We start from the raw sequence: 23607 nt of genomic DNA, 5'->3' as shown, positions 1-23607 counted from the left end.
ATATAGGACAAGTGGAAAGCACCCTGACCCTCGACCGCAGTAATAATGTAGCTAACAACGAAAATCCAGCGGAATCGGTGGACCGACTCGGTCTTTACACATTTTAAACGTTCTCAACGGATAAAGTAACGAGGTACTTACAATATCTCGGGTAAAGATGATCTACTGAAGCTTCCCCGTTATGATATTTATGAGAATAATAATAGCGTGTAATCTGTTTTATAATGTTTTATTAAAAATATGAATTCTTGTATAATGCAATCTATTAGACTATGAACAGGATGATTTTTCTTGAGTGCTATCTGCAAGCAGTCCGAGTGGGTCCATGTTTTATATTGTGTTCCTATATATTAATAGCGGTGAGCGCTACAGATTATTGCGCTCTCGTAATCCAATGGAACGCGAAATACGACCGTACAGAGTTCAGGCCCAAGACCAACAGTTTTAGGTGCTTTGGTAAGCACTGCCAAGATCCAGGCTCCAAGCTGCTATTGGGAATTTATCTTTAGAAAAACCAAACAACTTTATATCGACGCGACCTGAAGTTTGAACCCAGGATCTCGAGAACTATATATATATATATATATCAACGTACGGACGGACAAGGCCTTACCACCTAGTGCGTCATGCCTGTGTTAAGATATATATATGTCGGAGGAGCAGGATGCCGAACAGTTGGGTTCGGGGATTGATCCGACAATTGGATTAGGAGCAAATGGGTTTGCAAGCAACCATCGCACTCGAGTAGCTTGTCAAAACATAACGACTCGCGTTGCCATGACACTTACAACTCCATTCGGGGTGACCCGCTCTTAAAAGTAAATCAGCCATCAAACATTATTGCCAACTACTCGATTAATTAATTATCCAAATCAACAACCAAAGTAACCGCGCCCCGTTATATATATCTTAACACATATATATATGTTGATGATTGAATATATGATGAGGTACCAAGCCAGACGAGATTGTACAAAGTTCTGCCATCGATTAAAACTTTACATCTATACTTTACATGCTCTGTAGGAGTTCATGAGTTTATGCAACGTACTACATGCTGAACATATGATTTCTATATTGTATAAAGTACTCGATTCCCTCATATAAAAGTATGCTCCGAGGACAACTAAGAATGATTCCAAAGGTTATCCAATATGGTACACCACATCCCTGATTAAATTACTAATGGAAAAATATATGTAAGTTTAAGGCTTCGAAAATATAAAAAAAAACGCAGAATATATTAGAATTAGAACTAATTAAAGGTCGCTGTAACAAATCGGATGATGAATGCTTTATAAATTATAAAAATAATGTTCAGGAAGCTCTTATGAGAAATAGTAAATAAAACCTTTCGACGATTTTCGACAAAAAATCTAAAAATAATTCCATTCCGTCGGTTCTTCATCTTGACAATGTAATAGCTGAAAATGGTTTTTATATTGTCAACCTTATCGAAAAACATTTTTCTTGTGTATATTCCAATCAAATAATTGACAACCAGAACCATCTCGTATTTCAAAATATGTACAAAGTTTACCTTCAATACACTGAAACCGACGTTTACTAAGTTTTGAAAAATATAGATTCTTCTAAGGATGCTGGACCGTTCAATATTCCTTCTTTGTTCGTGAAGCATTGAGCAGCCTTTTTATTTAGACCGTTAGTGGCAATCATCAATCGTTCTCTCAATGAAGGTAAATTTCCTCAACAATGGAAACAGGCTATGTAACAACAAAACTCTATAAACATGTACATATGCTGCTAAATTAAAAACAATTTGATCAGACTTTTATTTAAATCGCAGCAACGCAAAATCTATTAAATAAAAGTTGAACACCTTTCAACCTTATTTGATTAATGTCGAATTCAATCTACTTAATTTTAAAATATCTGACTGGTATACAACTCACAGCTTCAACCAACTGGTGCAACAGAATCAAATTTTGCACGGTTTTTTTTATGGAACGTAGTTGAGCACTTAGAAATATTTTTTCAATTTCGAAAATCATCTCATGTGTTAACTGATTTGACTGGCTATAAAGCCGTAGATACCGAAACCCTTGATTCAAACCCGAAGGCGGGATGATAAAAAGTTATTGGTTTTTTGTATCGAAATTGGAAGTGTGGACACTCCCGTAACTTAGAAAACACGTAAAACCGTTGGTGCTGCGCCTGAACTCTTTCAGGTGGTGTCGGATTTGCCGTCCCATCGGATTATGAGAGTGAGGGAAAAGTACCCTGTGTTTGAGCACACACTCGTGCACTATAATAATTATGTTCTGTGTAATTAGCTGGTCTCCCTTGAGATTGGCCGACGTAGTCAGATATGGAAATAGGCGTTAATGGTTTAGCCTTTTAAATGTAAATACTTTTAATAAATCGTTTAAAAAATTGTTCCTGAGATAATTTTATTAGAGAATTAAGAAGCTATTGTTGTAGCCTAAGTTACTACTTATTACATCAGTTATCTGTTGGTAAAAATCCCGTCTAAATCAGTTCAGCCGTTCCAGAGATGAGCCGGAACAAACAGACAAACAGAAAAAAAAAATTTTGGTATATGTACCGTGTAAACATAGATAAGCATTTAGTAAAAAGCGGTTATTTTAATATTAAAAACAGACACTCCAATTTTTATTTGTTAAATAAAAACCAGATGATAAACATTGTGTTTCACACAGTTCATGGCAATTTCCGTATACCAAAAACAATGACTCCAAAATATCGACACAAAATCACGTATGTGGAATCTTAGAGTTGTTCATAATAGATATTTTTAACAGAGTTTCACAGTATGTTGACGGAGAATAAGGAATGGGCAAAACAGGTTACCAAAATGATCTAATCCATAAATAATTTTGGCGGGTTTCCGATGGGATACCATCGAATAAATTCGGTTAAATATTATATAAGATTTTAAATATATATAAGAAATATATATAACTACTTCCATTACCAAACGAATGTTGTTACTCAGATGTATGTGCAGTAAATATAAATCATAAAAAAAGGATATACTTTTACGTCCCACAGTTGACAAAGTCTCGATTTACAAGTTGTTATACATACAAAATGTATGATCACATGTAATATTGCTCGAATAACATGTCGAAACAACATATTTCACTTCGGTATCGGGCGGACAATGGTCGGAAGTGCCAGAATATAAATGATCGGAAACGCTCGTGCCTATCGAATAAAGGGAGAACCAATAATAGCGTCAACGAAATTTATTTAATACGTTGAACACATTAGACACAAGTTTTGAATGTACAGATTTCATTATCTACTGGTTTTTTTATACTCTGACTGTATAAGCTTTAATATGATAAGGCATACCGTTTATTGTCAATGCGCTCTCGGAAACGTTAACTTGACTAAAAATTTTCTTCTCCGAGTAACAATAAATGTAATACATATTAACATTAGCCTTTATCCTGAAACTACAATACAAACTTTCCGCAAACTGAAAACAAAATTAATATAAAATTATTAATTATTAGAGTCTTATAATATTAATGCAAAAGATTTTTAAAATTAGACTACATAAATAATAACTATATTTTAAGAAGAAATATTATAATCGAATTGTAAGAAAATCTTCCATAGAATTAAATTGAATATCACGTGCTAATTTTAGTGATCGCCTGTTAGTTATTATGTTATTTTAGAATCGAAAACTGGAAGCGGAACTGTATTGGCCGATCGGGTTAATTATCCCACAATATATTATGTAAATGTTGTGTTTATATAATATATTGTTGAGTAGGTAATCCGGGTTTGATACATGACGTTGTACAGTTAAGTTATTGATATATTCTATTTTTAAGAACTGTAGAGGTATTCTGTATGAAGAAACTCGAAACTCACCACAGAACACGAGCGTGAATTGTCAGAATGTTATATGCGACATTGACTGTAATTATAAATTTATAGGATACACCTATCGAAATGGCGTATCATCGTATATCGTTGGAAAAATTTCACGAGTGAGATGCGAAATGAATTCTTAAAGAATTTGCAGATTTTATGAAGAATGGCATATATATACGATATATTTTTATTCTGTGCCTTTTTAGAGAATCATTCAATCTGCAACCAATAAGTGACGCTGTAACGAGGGTAAAATTAAGATCACTTAATTTGTTCAGTTTCATCCCCCTCCCATTTAATACAGGCCTAATTCCAAAAATAATTCATATCACTCACTATCATCAAGCCTTTTATTTATTTCGAAAGAACAACACTATACTTGTGGTTTTTTTTTTAAATTTTTGTTTGAATTGGTATATATACTTTTTTATCGTTTTTTTTTTTCGTACAATTATATTAATTTTATGACTGCAATGTTTTTCTGTCCTAAATGAATGTTTTTTTAATACTTATATATTATAGTGTTCATTGTGTTCTTGACAATGTGACTGTATTATTCATCTTCAGGTTTCCATTTGTACATTTTCAACTTCAAAATTGAATAATTTACATACAATCTTTTATCCCCAAATTTAGCCCCTTGAAGGTTTAATTGATAATAGCCTATATCAAGCTCGCTGCGTAACGAATTTAATCAAACTTGATACATTGGTTCAGTCGTGAAAATGTAACAGACATACAGACAAACAGACGGAAACACGCAATTATAATATTAATATAGAAGTATAGATATCCTTATACATAATCATATTCCGTAATGGAGATAATCTCACCTTATATTGACATCATTACGACAAAATAATGTATCATAAATATTATTGTATTGAAACAATCATTGAATAAATAATAACTTAACTGTTTTGTTTGAATGTTTAACACAGGTGAAATGATCATATCAAACGACAAGTACCACATGAGTGAGATCAACAGTTCTGCGTACAGCGTCCAAATGCGGCTTGTGATAAGGAACATACAGGGCACGGATCTCGGTGGATACAAGTGCATCTCGAAGAACTCTATTGGAGATGCCGAGGGAAATATTAGAATGTATGGTAAGTTATTTCATTCAAAGCTAAATCAATATTAATTGCTCCTGATTCTGAGATCCTGATATGGTAGCTTCACTTAAAATAACTTTTAAAATTACGAATCAAAGGTGCTTTTATATTTTGATTTTGATTTTTGTCCTCGGACTCATACCATTGTCGCTGCTCTTCTGAACACAATCCTAACATTTCATTTGAGACTAAAATATATTTCTAGAAATAAATAAATAATAATATATTAATATGGACTGGTACATTTAAAATTGTGTAAGATCAACTGGGTAGGTAACACACTCTCGTCATATAATCTACGGCAATGTTTAGTATTGTTTTGTATTCAAAGAGCAAATGAGCTGGTGTACTACGACGGACATAAGAGACGACATCTTAGTCCCGAGTATTGGTGGAGCATAGACGATATGATGATTTTAGAAAAAAATAATTTAATTAATTAAATAACAAGTTAACTCTGATATGTATTTATGACCAAACATTTAATTAGAATCTTAGTATATTTTGACAGATTATTTAATTGAAGCGTGTATGGGTATCTGTATCATCACTCATATAATTATATTCTACCGGCAAACAACAGTACTCAGTATTGTTACGTTCCGGTTTAAAGTGAGTAAGCCAGTGTAACTACTTGCACAATGGATTACTTAGTTCTCACGGATGGTGGCGCATTGGTGTTGTAACGAATAGTTTATTATTTTGTTTTATTTATTTTATGGATAGTCATCATATGGTCATATCATATAGGCATATGGTAGTCATCTTGTCCTTGGACATTGGCAACGTAAGACTTACCATAAAATGGCTCTATTTTATAAGCTACCAGAAGCTATTAAAGATTATATTGTTTTTTTTTTTTATGGCATTGATTGGCGGACTAGCATATGGGCCACCTGATGGTAAGTGGTCACCACCGCCCATAGACAAAGGCGCTGTAAGAAATATTAACCATTCCTTACATCACCTATGCGCCACCAACATTGGGAACTAAGATGTTATGTCCCTTGTGCCTGTGATTATTTGTGTAATCCGTACAAAATATAATTGCAAAGTTTTTCATCGATACGACATTTAGAATTACGATAAAATGACTTTCTAGATTTGATTCTGATTATCTACTTGACCAATATCAAAAAAACTTATACCGGAAGATGCACCGTTTTTTGGAAAAGGTTTTAATATATAATGCATTACAGACATTTGCTGGTGGATTTGCTTGTTTTAAATATATCATATTATGTGTACACGGACTAAATATTAGGCTAACTAATAAATCAGGAATATGTTACTATAAATTAAATACCGCAAACTAATGAATTGTGTTAATCCGAATATCAAAATTACTATTGAAATTTTGGTTTACAAGCTATATAAGACTATAAATATGATTTCCAAAATCAAATAAAGTATAGCATACTATACCTACCGTACATTGTAACATTTATATCTGGAATTACTAACCACGTTTAATGATATATTAATATGGACTGGTACATTTAAAATTGTGTAAGATCAACTGGGTAGGTAACACACTCTCGTCATATAATCTACCGCAATGTTTAGTATTGTTTTGTATTCAAAGAGCAAATGAGCTGGTGTACTACGACGGACATAAGAGACACCATCTTAGTCCCGAATATTGGTGGAGCATAGACGATATGATGATTTTAGAAAAAAATAATTTAATTAATTAAATAACGAGTTAACTCTGATATGTATTTATGACCAAACATTTAATTAGAAACTTATTCGCAACAGAAATGGAGTTGCCCTACAGCAAGAACCGACCAGACGATGATCGCGATTCAGATCTTGAAGAGACGAATGACGTCCGATCCAGTCTTCAAGGATCACTCCGAGAGGGCGGGCGTGCGGAGGACGCAGGCTTCCTTGGAGGAGGAGGGCCGCCCTCCGCCGCCGCGACCCGAACCACGCCGTACGCAATATTTTTAATATCAGCCTTAGTCTACGCCATGGGCTAAACTTTCTCCTTAGTAGGGTAACCACGAAAAATTAAAACGGATAACGTACAACGTACAGGTAGCGACGAATTAGAATTATTGTAATAAATACAGGTTATATAAATTTACATCGATCCTGAAAATCGTTTTGATTTAACAAATACATCACCACAAAATTTCAATAACACTATCCCGGTAAAAAGAGAAAACATGGCAAGACTACCAAGAAATCATATGTAAGAGTACCTCGCGGTATATCACGAATCTATTGTTCTTCCAAGTTTTAAACATGATTTTCTCATTACCGCGTCTTCCCACTCTATACGGTTGAATATGAAATCGCCTTTGTAAACTGTTATTTATATTTGTCCGATTTCATATTTAATGTGAGCAAACTTGTTAGGATTTAATTGTATAACATATTGAAAACAAGGACCAGATAGTTGGAGATTACCTCACAGATGTACGTCAGTGTTGCTATGTTTTATATGAACTTATAGTGACAATTAAACTGTGGATATGTGATGTGACCGTGTATAGTGATCCCAGCTCAATAATAATCGTTGTATATGCATAGATATGGCACCGGATAACTATAAATACCGTTGGATTCTAATTAACCTAGCGAGATTATGAACAGCCAAAAAACTTATAACAGAACGTTCAATTTAACAATTGTTTTAGATACTTAATTTTAATTTTGATTTTGATTGACTTAGTCGTTACAAACATATATATTTATTTTTATAATTCACAACTATTTCATAATAAAAATAACATATACATTACAAGCAATAACAATATTTAGGAAGTTTACACTCTCGCTAGTTTTATTATAAGTCAGCTGTGTTTATAATTCCCGGAAACAGATACATGTGATATTGTCAAGCGATAGTAACAATTAAATCACCCCATGTAAAATATATAAAAAGTATACCACTTAGCTCCTCAATATACTTACTACTTCGCCGTCATAGTATATCGATTTTATACTACTTCATATTTAAAGAATATGCAATTCGATATTTTATCTTAATTTAGCCGTTCTAATAGATTTATTTGAAATTTTAAATTGAGTGTATCGAAGCTAGAACTAATCATAATGCTATTTAACAGGAAAAAAAAATACATTGATTTAAAATTACATAAAAAAAATTACCAAATATATTTGTATATAAGCTATGTTATAGTTATAAATGAGTAGCTTTCTATGGAACTATATAAAGCTTTTTTTTTGTAAAATGTATATTTATAAAATATATATATAGTACTCAGATTATCATACTTATAGTATTAATGTATATTGAAAAGCTATAAAATATAAGATATACAATAATAATTGTTAAACATAATATTGTTGAATTTATGAACCACCATTTATATGCTATAGTAAATGTAATTAAATATAGCCATTAGTTAAGCTTAGAAAATTGTTTAAATTTCAGAAGAACGAATGTTTTTTTTTTTTGTTGATTAATAAATTATTGTTCCGTTCAGTTAACGTAAATAACATGTACCTTTGCTGCCAGTGTCTACGTACAGTCTTATAATGAATGTGTAATATTGCCTGCAAACCATTATAAACATACATACCTAAAAAGGTTGTTTTATTTACCAAATAGTATAAAAAACTTCCTTATTACTAATAATAAAGATATTTAATTTATTACTAATTTCTTATTTTAGAAAGGTATCTATAATAATAAGCCAATAGGTAGCCAACGTAGGACATAGGCCACATTACAGGGACACAAGTTTGTAAACAGAGGTGCAATCTCTCAAAATCCGATGGAATGTCAATTCCAACATGACCGGAAAGAGGCCAGGCTTTACGTACTACTCGAGACTCGGGAATGTACACAATTCCACCTTCAAGACTCCGGGCTGCTGCTGAGAAATTTTCGACTGAAAATTTCAATAACCTTTTATCGGATCGGCCTTGGGGTTAGTGACCTGAACCTCGGGGTCTGCGGTCTTATATCAAGCCACTAGATCAACAAGGCAGTCATAGATGGTATACAGTATAATTATATAGATGATATGGTTACCACTAATGGTTTATATTTCACCCTCGCGCCCCTTACCCGCACTGTTCGTCTGTGTTATTTCTGTGCTGAATCTGTGTATTGTGTGACTGGCGTTTTTAACCGATCAGCAATATTGTGTTTTAATATTTTTTTTCTTATTACCTATCATGTCAGCCCTAGGTTGTGTTAATTTAATTAATTACTTCGTTTGTATCCATAAGCTATAAGTCTTTATCAACATTATCGAACACGCGACACCTTTAAAAATTCTGGCGAACCCTGAAGCCATTGTCAAAATCAAAGTCAAAATTGTTACTCAATATGGAAGCAGTACACTTACTATTTCAATAAAACTATATGAGTGTTGTAAAAGCTGTATTTAATTGTCTTTCTGTTAAGAGCTGTATCGATGATTCGCAAGTTTTGACAGCCAAGAGTTTACCTTGACGTAAACTTGCTTTAGGAAGTGGTCAATGTTGTGAACTGAAGATCTTTTCTTTTACCCGCAACCCGTCGATACAGGAATCGCAACCCATATAAATAATATAAATACAAGTACATACAATTTTTATTATTTTATATACATATATAAATGTTAACCTTTTAAATTAGAATGTACTTTTAGTAATATTTACATTTGATATTTATTTTGTTAACATTAACATTAAGCTGCAAAATGTAGTCAATGAGTAGAGTAACATTTGGCTTCATATCAGTTCTTAACAAAGACAAGCAGGGACAACGAGAAGTTGAGCCGATACGTCAGTAATTCGCCGCTAACCATGAGACTAAAGATGTTATGTCCCTAGTGTAATCACACTGCTCAGACGCCCTTCAATGCGGAACTAAGCAATGCATATTGATGTTACGGTACAATAATTGTATTGATATAGGTGGTACCCACTACGTCACGATAAATGGAGTTGGTGACTTGAGCTTAGAATTGATTCGACGCTTATTGATTTTGTTATGAACGTATAATATACATAAAACATAATCAGCCTGTAAATTTCCCACTGCTGGGCTAAGGCCTCCTCTCCCGTTGAGGAGAAGGTATGGAGCATATTCCACCACGCTGCTCCAATGCGGGTTGGTGGAATACAACGTATAATATTGAATTAAAAAAATAATAAATAACTATTTAATAGTTCATTTTTTACTAGTATTCAAGTTAACATTAAAAATTAATTTATTAGAAATACAAGGACATACGTTTTTTATAATACTTTGTCTATCGTACAATATAACTACTGACCTCTAGTTCAATATGAACTGCCGGAAGTGATTTAATATGCCGTAAAGATTTATTCATTATAATCAAGCAAATACAAACATATCCCCCATTAGTATTTTAAATACGCAAGTGCTTCGTAAGCTACACGAACAAGCTGACGATCTGGCCTTTTTTGGTTGAAAAAAGATTGTTTTTGCGTACAATTGAGAATCCTGCGTTTGTTTTCTCTCCGGTCACCTGGAAATGTCAATCAAACTGTCATCCGACTATAGACTTCGATGTTTTCCTTTACAAAAAGTACAACATCCAAATTGCCGTATGATTTAGGTTAAAGCCTTTTTTGTGATATTAATTGAATAAACATTGACAATATTTTTTTTAGCATTAGCATTAGCAGCCTGTAAATTTCCCACTGCTGGGCTAAAGGCCTCCTCTCCCTTTGAGGAGAAGGTTTGGAGCATATTCCACCATGCTGCTCCAATGCGGGTTGGCGGAATACACATGTGGCAGAATTTCATTGAAATTAGACACATGCAGGTTTCCTCACGGTGTTTTCCTACACCGCCGAGCACGAGATGAATTATAAACACAAATTAAGCACATGAAAATTCAGGGGTGCCTGCCTGGGTTTGAACCCGAAATCATCGGTTAAGATGCACGCGTTCTAACCACTGGGCCATCTCGGCTCTTGACAATAATATAATATAATTATTGAGTTATTTATTTATATTCAGACACAAGCATAAACATACACTATAAATGGACTTTGAACCTCCAGAAGGTAAATTACTGCTTACGTCTCTCGATAAAGGTATTTATGTTTTGGTTATTTACATAATTATTGAACCTGTATATTCCGTATTGCAGGGGAGTTTTTTTATACCCACCACATGGATTAGAAATTTAAAGTTGAAATATTAAGTGTGGACGGTTGCATTTTCCTGGTTGAGTGTGTCCAGATTCCTGTTGGTGCTACTCCAGGGATTACATGCCTGTTCCCTTAAATATTAGCACTATCCACGTGTAACTGGGAATTTGGTGTAAATGGAAAATGGTTAAAAAAAAATATATATATATATATATTTCGCTGAGTTTCTTTCGCCGGTTCTTCTCAGGTCCGAGGTGCTAAATTCCGAACCGGTGGTAGATTTTTGACAATCAATAAGCAAGTGTAAACACTTCTATATTGAATAAAGATTTTTGACTTTTGACTTTGACTTTTACCTTCTTTTATTTTTATACAAACATAGCTTACACCGGTCTGACGAACGGTACTCTAACTATTAAACATAAAATCATTTAATCGTCAGTGGCGCTTAAATATTAATTTTAAATAATATAAATTATTCAAGTTTACATACATTGATTTTTCAAACGTTCTTTTATATCAAGTGACCCACGCTGAGTGTAGCTGGCATAATTTTTAGTTATAGAATAATTCAAAAACTGTAACCAAATTAAATAACTGTGTAACTATATTAAGGTATGTGTTTGTAATAACTATGTGCATCAATATATTTAGAAACTTGCAACTTGTAATAAACAGTTATATATACAAAAATGTTTTCTTCCTCTTCTTTTTTTATGATATACGTAGGCGGACGAGCAAATAGGCCACCTGATGTTAAGTGGTCACCACCGCACATAGACAATGACGCTATAAGAAATATTAACCATTCTTCACACCGCCAATGCGCCACCAACCTTGGGAATTAAGACGTTATGTCCCTTGTGCCTGTAGTTACACTGGCTCAATCGCCCTTCAAACCGGAACACAACAATTCTAGGTACTGCTGTTTAGCGGTAGAATATCTGATGAGTGAGTGGTACCTACCCAGACGGGCTATAATCTTCAAATCCCCACAGTTTTTTTTTAATATATCAACATGTTTCTTAATCAAGTTAACGTTGGTTCATCGTTTTATATACGTCTTTTAACTAACAGCCTAGGCATTTAACTAAACGGCACGGTTCAACAAAGATCCTTAATAATATTCAGCCAATACTATCGTTCATTAATTGATTAGTTTAATTTCCTTTTTCATATTCGTTAAGTTAGAATATAATTGTTTGGTTAAACATTTATTATCTACAGTTCAAGACCATGTCTATTTTTAGTTCGTCGAGGCCGTTTAATAAAAGCTCATAGATATTGATTAAGGCACTTAACAAAACTAATAACTATTTCGCTCTTATAAATGGGTAGGCCTTCTTATATATATTACAAATTATTTTTTTAGTTCGTCCAAAGAAAATATGTCATTAAAATTAAAATTAAAATAAGATGTGCATCTCAGGCCAAAATATATGAAATTCGTAGTATGTAGCCTCGCCCTTATAATTGAATGAGATTGCCCCTTTATCAGGAAGGTATATCTCATGTAACCCTATTACAAAACCTATAAATTTGTTATCGAATATCGAGTAGACCGTACCTTATATAAATTAATAATAGCAGAATGAATACCACAATGTCACCAACTCAAGAGACGTAAGGACGTAAATATATTAAAAATCCTTATTCAAAGTCAATCAATCAAAGCATTCAGAATTATTTATGCATTTATTCGAGAAGCAAACAATTATAACAACTCCTTTAAATAAAAAAAAAAAACAAATTAATCAAGTTTCCACGTAAAATTAATTCAAATAAATGTAATCTTAAAAACAAACACACAAACATAAATTATATAAAACCAGTATAACATTTTTGTATTTATTATTTTTCTTACTTGCACATAACAATTACATATATTGTAATGAATAAGATTATGTTGTTTCGTAGGGACTTTGTGCAAACCCATAAGAATCCACGTAAGTTACATTACATTAGCAGCATTTTTGTTTGGAGCATATTCCACCACGCTGCTCCAATGTGGATAGGGTTGCGGGTTGGTTGACACATGCAGGTTTCCTCACGATGTTTTCCTTCACCGCCGAGCACGAGATGAATTATAAACACAAATTAAGCACATTAAAATTCAGCGCCACAGCAACAGCACAGCACGCGTTCTAATCACTGGGCCATCTCGGCTCTTCCTAGAATCCACCTACTCATCAATTATTTTAATGATAAACAGCACTGCTTAGTATTGTTGTGTTTAGATTTGAAGAGTGTGTGCGCTAGTCAAATTAGAGACACAAGGGGCGGTTCTTAGTTTCAATAGTTGGTAGCACTTTCGCTATGTAAAATGTAATATCTATGTTGAATGTAAATCGATGTTACAGTAAATTAAAAAAAAAAAAACAAAAATGATCAATAAAATAAAAGAAAATATTTTTATCGATAAATATTTACACCGATTTGTCGTGATTACGTAAAACATTTACTTACAAATTAAATTTCGATGATCATTGTGAATCGAAAATGGTGGTGACCACTCACAGTCGGCTTTACCTATTAATATAAGTTAAACTAAAATATTTTTAAATGTAGTAAATATTTATCTAAATAAATATTTAAATCGATTTGACGTGACCTTGCGTACAGCACTTACGTCAAAGATTTCATAATAAATATCACTAAGCGCCCCTCGTAATTGTACCTTCGAGTAGAGAGGTGTATGTAACTGTGATCTAGATAGGGCGAAACCGCTTGCATTAGCGAAATTACTCGAGGCTTTATTATTTTCATTGCGACATCCCTAGCTAAGAGTTTCGGGCAATAAAGGGGTGTAGGAAACTAAATAATTCTAGCTATATCATTTAAGTTCGTGTGTTTTATTATTCGTTTAATATAGTTATTAAATCTAAGTAATTATTTATGTAATTAAATGAGAAACATATATATAATTTTTTTTAAAGAATTATTATAAAAAAACGTCAATTAATTTATATCGATTTAATTTCCCGGGCTTCGCACGGGTGCAATGCTGATACTAAATATACTACAGAATGTTTAACAACGTTCACAGTTTTTCAGTCATTAGATAATACAAACCGCTATGCCCCTGCGTTTTAAATCTGTAATATCTTCGAAAATATTCATTTAAATTACATACCGCAAAGGGCCATATGATCTATATTAAATTCACAATGTATTTAAGGTGCTTAATTGGATAAGGATTAATGCTGTGTTGCTCAAAATCACTTCGAAAATAAGCCATTATTTCTCGTAAAAAGTAAAGGATAAACATCGTTATTGTGGGTTATCCCTAAGAGATGACATATACCACTGCGGACACATACAGACGGATATAATGAGGCAATGTTTGTTTTCTTTATAATTAACTAGTTTATACCGGCGAGTTAGAAGGGGGAGGGAGTTTTAGGTATTATGTTGTGCAAAAATTAGGTTATAAATAGTAATCATTGTGCTATATTGCAGACTCTTCGCCAAATTTCTCTTAGATCCGTTCAGCCGTTCTGGCGCGGTTTAATCACAAACGTCCATCCACCCAAACATTCGCATTTATAATATTCTTAAGATAAAGGTTAACGCTTTCAAAGTAATTAACCTCTTAATTTGACTTATTAATGTTAAACACTACCTATTTCACGGTACACTGTATCAATGATTTTCTTTATTAATTTTTATGCTTTCCTTTTTAAGGTCACACCCTATTTCTATATAAAATTTTACTACAATCGTCGGTACATTTAATGTTACTACTTAGTAAACATTTTCAGTTTTATGATAATCTCAATTAATGATAGCTCATTAATTGCTAAGGCAATAAAAAGTATTTTGAAATCGGACTAGTAAACTGATGGGATCGTCGAGACGCGCTCAAAGAAACAAACGGTTTGTTCGTCTTCAGATTTATCATACTAGTAGAGATTATTTATATTCGTTACAACTTACCTAAATTAATATAACACCCCACAGTACAAAACAAAGTCGCCTCTCTCCCTCTGTGCCTACGCTTTGATTTTAATGCGAATTTTATGAATAGAATTCAAGAGAAAGGTTTATGTGTATATGCCCGCATATTATATTTTAGAAAAGCCGATGATTTCAACTTTCCTAGTCGGAAAAAATAAAAAAAATCCTCTCATGTTTGTTCTTCAACGTAAAAGTTGTATGTAGATTGTTCCCGTGTATGGCGGGACGGATAGCTAGACGGTAGTAGATTATAATATGCATTACATTTACCTAAAGTGTCACCAAAGCGATACAATGAGAAACAACTGAGGAAGACGTATACAATTATCGTCATCTCTGGGACCAGAGTCACGATAACTCAATATAGGCGTACACTTCCGAATGTCCCCGGAGTACGGCTTGCCAGCCGCAGTTTGCATCCGACTCACCGGCTCACTGTACTATACAAATACTCAAAGGATCGCCGAGCGGTGAATTAGACGGGAGGTAATTTTCTCAAAGCGTATTGATAGCCGAATAGACGGAAATTCCAGTTATAGTTGGAGTGTTCAGTTCTAAGTAATACGTATTGTATTTACTTAGATAGTATTAATTTTATTTTATTGAATATTGTATTTATTTTAACGTTGTTTGGAATGTGATTGAAATATGTATTATTAAATATAACGTAATTTTGTAACTCTGAATTTATTTAAAAATTCTTAATATCAAAGGCTTGCGTTATATAAAAAGAAGAAATTAATTATTAAAAATATGTATTACTTAATCCATGTACTAAATTAATTAAATTTATAACACTATAAAACTTAGTTGCACGTTATATTACATAATATAATAATACATTATAATAAATGAATTCAAATAAAAACTCGCCCTGTAGCGAAATAAAGTCCAGACAAGCACCATAGACATAATATATATTTAATAATAAAATACACGTAACTCATTATTACATAATAGATTTGCACAAATAAATTTCGATAAAATAGGTAAGGTGACGTACTGTACTAAGTAGAGTACATTCATCATTGCAATTTTAATTCATCTCGTTACAAGTGATGAACGAAAACATTGCGAGGCACAAAATTAAGGATGAAATGAACTCTTAACTCTCACAATCAAGAAGAGCAAGCATTCTCATCGATGACTAACACGTCGTTGCTTTGTAAAAACAAATCGCTACCGATGCATAATTTAGTTCAGCTCCTATCCAATGCATTGACAATTGTATTTCCTATTACAATATTCAGAGGACATAGTGATCGCCATTGACGTATATTTGTTTACAAGCGCGTCGTCCCGGGAATACCCTTACCGGGACGTCCGGCTACAATCTGCATAATAATATCGCCTGTAGTTACCCGCCCTCCAGATGGATAGTAATGTTCTAGTCGTAATTCATATCCTGTGTAAGTGGGATGTAGAAATGGCTCTGTGGTTATGTTGATATTGAACCAACGATTAAAACATTTGCGATCATGTTAAAATCTTTCGTTACTTTAAACCAAAATTGTTCAATAAATGCAGAGTGGGAAGCTTAGTAATACTTATTATTTTAATATAATCGATATTGGACTAAAAAGGAACCATCAAATATACATTTCATCTGTAATTACACTCGTTCACTTATCCTTCGAACCTTAACAAACTACTGCTGTATAGTACACTAAGAGATTTGTGAGTGGTACCTATCTAAACAGGCTTGCACATAACCATATCAAGAAGTGATATAAAAGTGCCAGCCAAAATAACAAGGTAACAATATATAGAATACATTAACACAATAATTAAAATTACTAAATACAATATTCAAATTAACTATTTATCAAGCTTTTATTTAACACGTTATCTTTGTTTAGGTCAGATCTTACAATCTGAATAGAACCACGATCTAGAGGAGTTGAAAGGAAATGTAGGTATAACTGGCCCAAACAAAGGCGGCCTGGAATAGTCACACAAAAACAACTCGTTTTTTTTTATGTTAGAGGTGGCAAACGAGCAGGAGGCTCACCTGATGGAAAGTGACTACCACCGCCCATGGACATCTGCAACACCGGGGGGCATGAAGTTGCATTGCCGGCCTTTCAGGAAGGAGTACGCTCTTTTCTTGAAGGTTCCCAAGTCGTATCGGTTCGGAAAAACCGCCGGCGAAAGCTGGTTCCATAGAGTGGTTGTGCGAGGCAGAAAATGTCTTAAAAATCGCGCTGTTGTGGATTTTCGTTTATTATCAAGGTCAAAATCAAAATCGAAATCAAAATTAAATCTATTCAAGTAGGCTTTTACAAGCACTTTTGAATCGTCATTTAACAAACTATATTTAGTGAAGCTACCACCACCTACCGATTCGGATTGTAGATTCTACCGAGAAGAACCGGCATGAAACTCAGTAGTTACTCTTTTTCAATATTTAAAAATACAGTCATGTTAGTTAAATACAATTATATATTTATGTTATATATCCTGCCTAGAAGTCAACAAGCATTAACTCCACGCTTTTTTATCATCTCTATAATCTTGTATTGAATAATATGCCTTCTTTACCATTACATTTTTCACAAATGTTTTGAATTTATGACACAGCAAAGTCAAAAATGTCTGCGGATTTTTTTTATAGAAACGGATACCTTGCCCCAACAAGGATTTATTGCGGAGTCGGAAACTTGGCGTTATAAGCTTATGCTTACTTCTTGTGCACATACAATGATTATCACTAATTTTATCAAAGAGATCAATGTTACTGTGAATACACATAATATTTTTGTAAATAAATTGTGACGCAACAGTGAGTACTCCTACTTCGTTAAAAACATCCCGAAGATAGTCTCTAGTTCCAAGATTATAAATAGACCGGATTGCTCTCTTTTGTAAAATAAAAACAGATGCAGATATTGATCTGCAGCGTTACTCCAAAGTAATATGCCATATCACATAATACTGTAAAAAATAACCAAAATATACTAAACGAGCGATATTAATATCAGTTAGTTGTCTAAATTTTCTAACCGCGTATGCTGCGGAGCTGAGTCTTCCTGTCAGGGACGATAAATGAGGACTCCAATGAAGTTTGGAATCCAATGCTATTCCTAAAAAAAACGTAGCATCGGCTACATCAAGACGGCCGTTTAAAGATATATTATAACTTCGCTTTCTAACGTTGGGTAGGATAAAAACTACACATTTTGTTTTTTGACCATTCAAAACTAAATTATTTTCTGTAATCCAATCGTGTGTCTGTGATAATGCACCGTTCATAACGGCGTTGCCAGTTTTTTTCCCATAGTATTAGTGCTACTATGCTCTGTATATTTTTTTTTTTCACGCTTGATGTCCGGGATTCTGAGTTATGAAACATTGTAAGTGAATATGATTGTCATTGAAGTACAGCATACGGGAAATGTTCAAGATGGTTCATAACAAACTAGCTGAGCCTACAACTTTACCCGCGCGAAATTCTAACCCCCCATTTTACCCCCTTGGGTGTTGAGTTTCGTAAAATCCGTTTACGTTTAAATCGTACCTGACAAATTTCAAGTTTGTAGTTGTTATCATTTCTGAGATTTCGTGATTAATCAATGAGTGGTATTTAGCTTTTAAATATATAGATGTACTAGTTTTTAGATCATTATAATCTTTTTAAATAACAAATGTGTAAATGTGATCTACGATGTATGCTGTTATACAGGAGCTGTGAATATCCGTTCTATTTGTTTACTTATACAATACAAACAAAATTAAAACAGAAACTACTTCAATTCTATTTGAATTGTTTCATTTCAACAACATTAAATTCCTCTTTACTAATATTATAAATGAGAAAGTAACTCCTGTTTGTCTGTTACGCTTGCATAGCTAAACCATTGAACCGAAATGAAATTTAGCATGAACGAAGATTGAACCCAAAGGAAGGACGCTATAGGCTTTTATACCTAAAACCTTCGACTAGTTGTCATATACTTTCTTATAATGTAGTTCCTTAGCAACGCAATTATTGTTATGTCATTAAAATGTATTAAAAAAAATGCATGGTATGAAATTACGAATTATTATTTATTTAGTAAAAACATATTACTAGTTAAATAAAATTAATATAACATCGAAGGCGGTACAAGTATAATCGTTGACTCCAGGTGCGAAAAGTCAAGGCAAATTCTAATACCAAGATCCTATGGCCGAGAACTCGTCAAAAAATATTGTGACCAACGGTTGATCACTAAGTACACTAGTAAATTATTATGACGTAAACGTCAAAAGTAGCTGTCACGCACACTAACGTAATCAAGTTGGAAGTTTGTTTTAGTTATTTGGTAATTATATACATTAACAGCCTGTAAATTTCCCACTGCTGAGCTAAGGCCTCCTCTCCTTTGAGGAGAAGGTTTGGAGCATATTCCACCACGCTGCTCCAATGCGGGTTTCGTTGCAAAATTTCGTTGAAATTCGACACATGTAGATATCCTCACGATGTTTTCCTTCACCGCCGAGCACGATATGAATTATAAACACAATTAAGCACATGAAAATTCAGTGGTGCTTGTATTATATTATTTGGTAATGCCATACTCTATCTAGATATAGAAATAATCTACGTCGAGTCACAGTGAGTGACACGCTCATTACATGACAGATGCAAAATCTTGTCAACTATTTGATGACAACGAACGATAATTCAATATTCAAATCAGTTATTATTATTATTATCTTTATGTTAATCTTTATAGGCATATAACAATAGTTTAAGTATTTTATATTATAAATATTACACAAGTAAAATCATATCGCTTTTAAAAATGACCACAGGACCGATTAGCATTTTAATTTCATAGACGGGCAACATTCACTTTTTCCGAATGCATCATAAATATCGAGTATGCATTGAATTTAGTAAATTGCAATCAAGAGTACTCTTTAATTTTCTGCACATGTACGGCTGGAGCTCTTCAAAATTAGACTATAACCGATTTTCTATGTGCAGCCATCATCCCATAATCACTGGTACAAAAACAGGGTTAAGCTATTAAGATACAACAGTATCTTAATAGCTTAACCCTGTTTTTGTATTTGTGATTATGGGATGATGGCTGCACATTATTATTTTTAACAAAGTTGTTATTTTGCACGTTGCACGTTGTTATTTTTAACAAAAAATAAGTCGTAAAGAGAAGTAAATAGTTCATATTTTCATAACCTGGTGTTTTCTTGTTTCCTTTGGTGGAAAGGAAATCAATATTATATTAAAAAATTCAATCGACATTTAGACAGTTTGAGTTCTTAGAACAATAGTTCGATTCTTGTACTAACCTACTTATATTTAAATTTTATCGTTAAATATTTGCTGAACGTTCATATTTAAATAGCTTTTATTTTAAACGTATAATTGAATGTATACCATTGTTTTTTTTTTATATTTTATTAATTCTCAGTTGTGTATTTTATATACTGTATGCAATGTACGGGACCATTTCACACATCATTGATTAAAGTTTTTTTTTCTTGTTATTATAAATATCATATTAATCAATGAGAACGTTTATTTTCTGTAACCTAACTAATAAAACATACGGATACCAGAAGTTATGTTTTGTATTGTTTAATATTAAAGTTTCTTATTTAAAATAAATTTCTTAGTCGTTTTTATGATTTAAGGTAGATTAAATTAAATATTGTCTTCGAAATATTCTTATTTAGAAATTCTTTCAAAAATATTAATGATCGCCGGCCACATAAAAGCACAGGAAAACGTTGCGGTTCAGTAGTGTTTCCGGTTACATGTTCTATTCACAGGACAATCTCTAGTGACCATCGGTGATTTTCATGAATGTATTAAAATAGTACTTCAGAGAATAATAAAATAACTCCATTCTGAAGGTGGAGCATCATTTTTATATAACATGATATAAAATAAATCATCATTATACGACTGTGTGATGTATATTATAACGACGAAATTAAACTAACATAAATATTTCTCATAGTTAATCGTTTTATCTTATGGAAGATGATTCAATTGTTTATTATTTTTTAGCTGAATGTATACTTTTCATTGGAAAAGTGGTTTATTGTGTTCCTAAACAAAGTTATTCAGTTCACTTTGTGGGCACATTGAATAGCGCTATTGTGAGCGACTCGGCCCCAGGTGCGGCCCTTACCCATTCACCTAAAATAACCCTATGAATGTCAAAAATACTCACCTTTATTTACGTTTTTATAGCTTCGTTGTCAAAATTGAAATAAAGCATTAAAATAACATTTACGATTACGTTTCTGGTGTTACTGTAAGAGTCTTTCTCTTAGTAATTTCCCCTATTAAATATTAGCAGTTTTAATTTTTTATTTTCCTTATTATTCGTTCATAAGAGTTATTAGCTAAATATTACAACATATTTGAATTCGAATTGAGGCAATGAAAATCGATTTCATAAAAGAGTGTTGCTATCTTTTAACTTTAATTATTGATTCAAGTAATTCAAATGTATTAAGATGAGTTTTTAGTTTTTAATACTATTTGTAAATTATTATGATACATATTAATGTTCATATGTAATATAATTATAGTTTAGAATATTAATTATTATCAGACAAAAATGAAGGCTAGGCAATTTCGACTATGAGGTTGTTCTCAACGAGGACTTGCCAAGTTCGCATGAGAATTTATAAGCATCGTCACACGTCAATATTTTTATTAAGAAAATCCAATAACTATAATTAAACTGACTTATTATTCGAACCAGAGACATCATCTGCCATATATACTCGCCACTAGACACAGCGAAGCAATAAATTCAACACCAGTAATGCTACAGAGGTTAATTATTAAAAAAAAAAAAAACGTGCTCAAAATACTTTGACAATAACGTCAGATATTTCCAGTCGAATATAGCTGCAGTAATTTAGCTCGCTGTTGACGCCAAATGTCAGTTCAGATTATGATAGTTTTTCAATAAAGGCTAAATCGTTATCTCGTGTTACAAGTAGCCATTTTTACTCTAGCCTTTCATATAGATTGGCAATGGATGACCGTCTGATGTAATTGAGTGGCACTCTCGTGCACGTATGAACGCGCGCATTTTAATGACTGATCAATTAGGTATCTGATGAAAGTTTAAAAGCATAATTACCGACGTCACAGCCGATTGACCGCAGCCTACATTGTACGTAATTAACTAGATATAATTAACTTGTTATAAGGTTAATATATTTATAGCCATGTTATGATAGAACCGTACTTTAGTGTATCAAGATACTCGGTTGTTTATTGCAAATGCACAGTTAGCTGCATATACAAATTTCGATAGCCGTCTTACGCTTCTTAAAAAACTGTAAACATCAATTAAATACTTCTACTATTCAAGATTATATTGATGATAAAAAAGCGTGGAGTTAATGCTTGTCGACTTCCAGGCAGGAGACATAACTTAAATATATAATTGTATTTAACTAACATGACTGTATTTTTAGATGTTGAAAAAGAGTAACTACTGAGTTTCTTACCGGTTCTTCTCGGTAGAATCTACATTCCGAACCGGTGGTAGCTTTACTTTAAATACTTTGTTAAATGACGATTCAAAAGTGCTTGTAAAAGCCTACTTGAATAAAGTATATTAAAAAAAAATCATAACAAAAAGGGCTTTTTTATGCTCTAGGTGGCAAACGAGCTGGAGGTTCTTCTGATGGAAAGTGACTACCACCGCCCATGGACATCCGGAACACAGAGGAGCTTGCAGTGGCGTTGCCGGCCTTTAAGAAATGTGTAAGCTCTTTTCTTGAAGGTTTCCAAGTCGTATCAGTTCGGAAAAACCGCCTGCGAAAGCTGGTTCCGCAGAGTGGTTGTGCGTGGTAGAAACATTTTTTTTTTCTTTTCTATATATTAAACGTATTTGAGAGTATTCTATATATAGACAATGTATACAGTTTTATTCTGTACCGATTGCGTTTCGGAACATATAAATATAATTCATGCTTATTATAATTATTATATAATTGCTTTAAAGTTATTAACATCCCGTCACGTTGAATTTTCTGGTGACGTATTCGCGCTTCCTGTGCAACTTAGTTATGTTGTACGTTAACATTTAAATATATGCCTTTATAAAATTACTGGCGCAGTGACGTCATTTGTGTGATAATAAAAAATGATTCTATCATCAGAAATTAATGAGTAAATACTCCTTTGTTATCAATAACATACCGAATTCTTTTTAATTTTTTTATTTCAGATTTTTTGTAGATTTAATCTGTTACTAATACTGGTTTCACTTAAATACTTATATCCTCTATATATATAGTCTAAGTTTATATAAGATATGATCTGATCTGATCTGAAATAAAAATATCGTATTTGTTTTTATCATCATTATTACATAGTATAAAACAAAGTCGCTTGCCGCTGTCTGTTCTTATGTATGCGTAGATCTTTAAAAGTACACAACGGATTTTGATGCGATTTCTTTTAATAGATAGATTGACTCAAGAGGAAGGTTTATATGTATAATACGAGAAACAAAATAATATATTACAGTATTGTATACCTTAAAAAGGTCTTCAAAAAATTCCGCAATCGTATATGTTT

The 23607-nt window shown here is 32.8% G+C and overlaps 2 protein-coding genes across 3 annotated transcripts in view; one reads left to right on the top strand and one right to left on the bottom strand.

The window, feature by feature from the left end:
• The window catches only part of LOC113398923 (lachesin-like), a 108637-nt gene extending 100082 nt beyond the window's left edge, over window positions 1-8555 (top strand). For both annotated transcript variants that reach the window (XM_064215814.1, XM_064215809.1), the window contains exons 8-9: window positions 4815-4985; window positions 6753-8555. In XM_064215814.1, the coding sequence (XP_064071884.1) occupies window positions 4815-4985; window positions 6753-6976 (395 nt within the window). In that variant the 3' untranslated portion in view covers window positions 6977-8555. The remainder of the gene's footprint in view (window positions 1-4814; window positions 4986-6752) is intronic.
• The window catches only part of LOC113398275 (septin-7), a 477393-nt gene that overhangs the window by 27545 nt on the left and 426241 nt on the right, over window positions 1-23607 (bottom strand). The window lies entirely within an intron of this gene.

Source organism: Vanessa tameamea, chromosome 2 (genome assembly GCF_037043105.1).
Source record: "Vanessa tameamea isolate UH-Manoa-2023 chromosome 2, ilVanTame1 primary haplotype, whole genome shotgun sequence".
In the NCBI taxonomy this organism is placed as follows: domain Eukaryota; kingdom Metazoa; phylum Arthropoda; class Insecta; order Lepidoptera; family Nymphalidae; genus Vanessa; species Vanessa tameamea.
The sequence above is the reverse complement of the archived record's forward strand: the minus strand, read 5'-3'. Positions and strand labels throughout refer to the sequence as shown.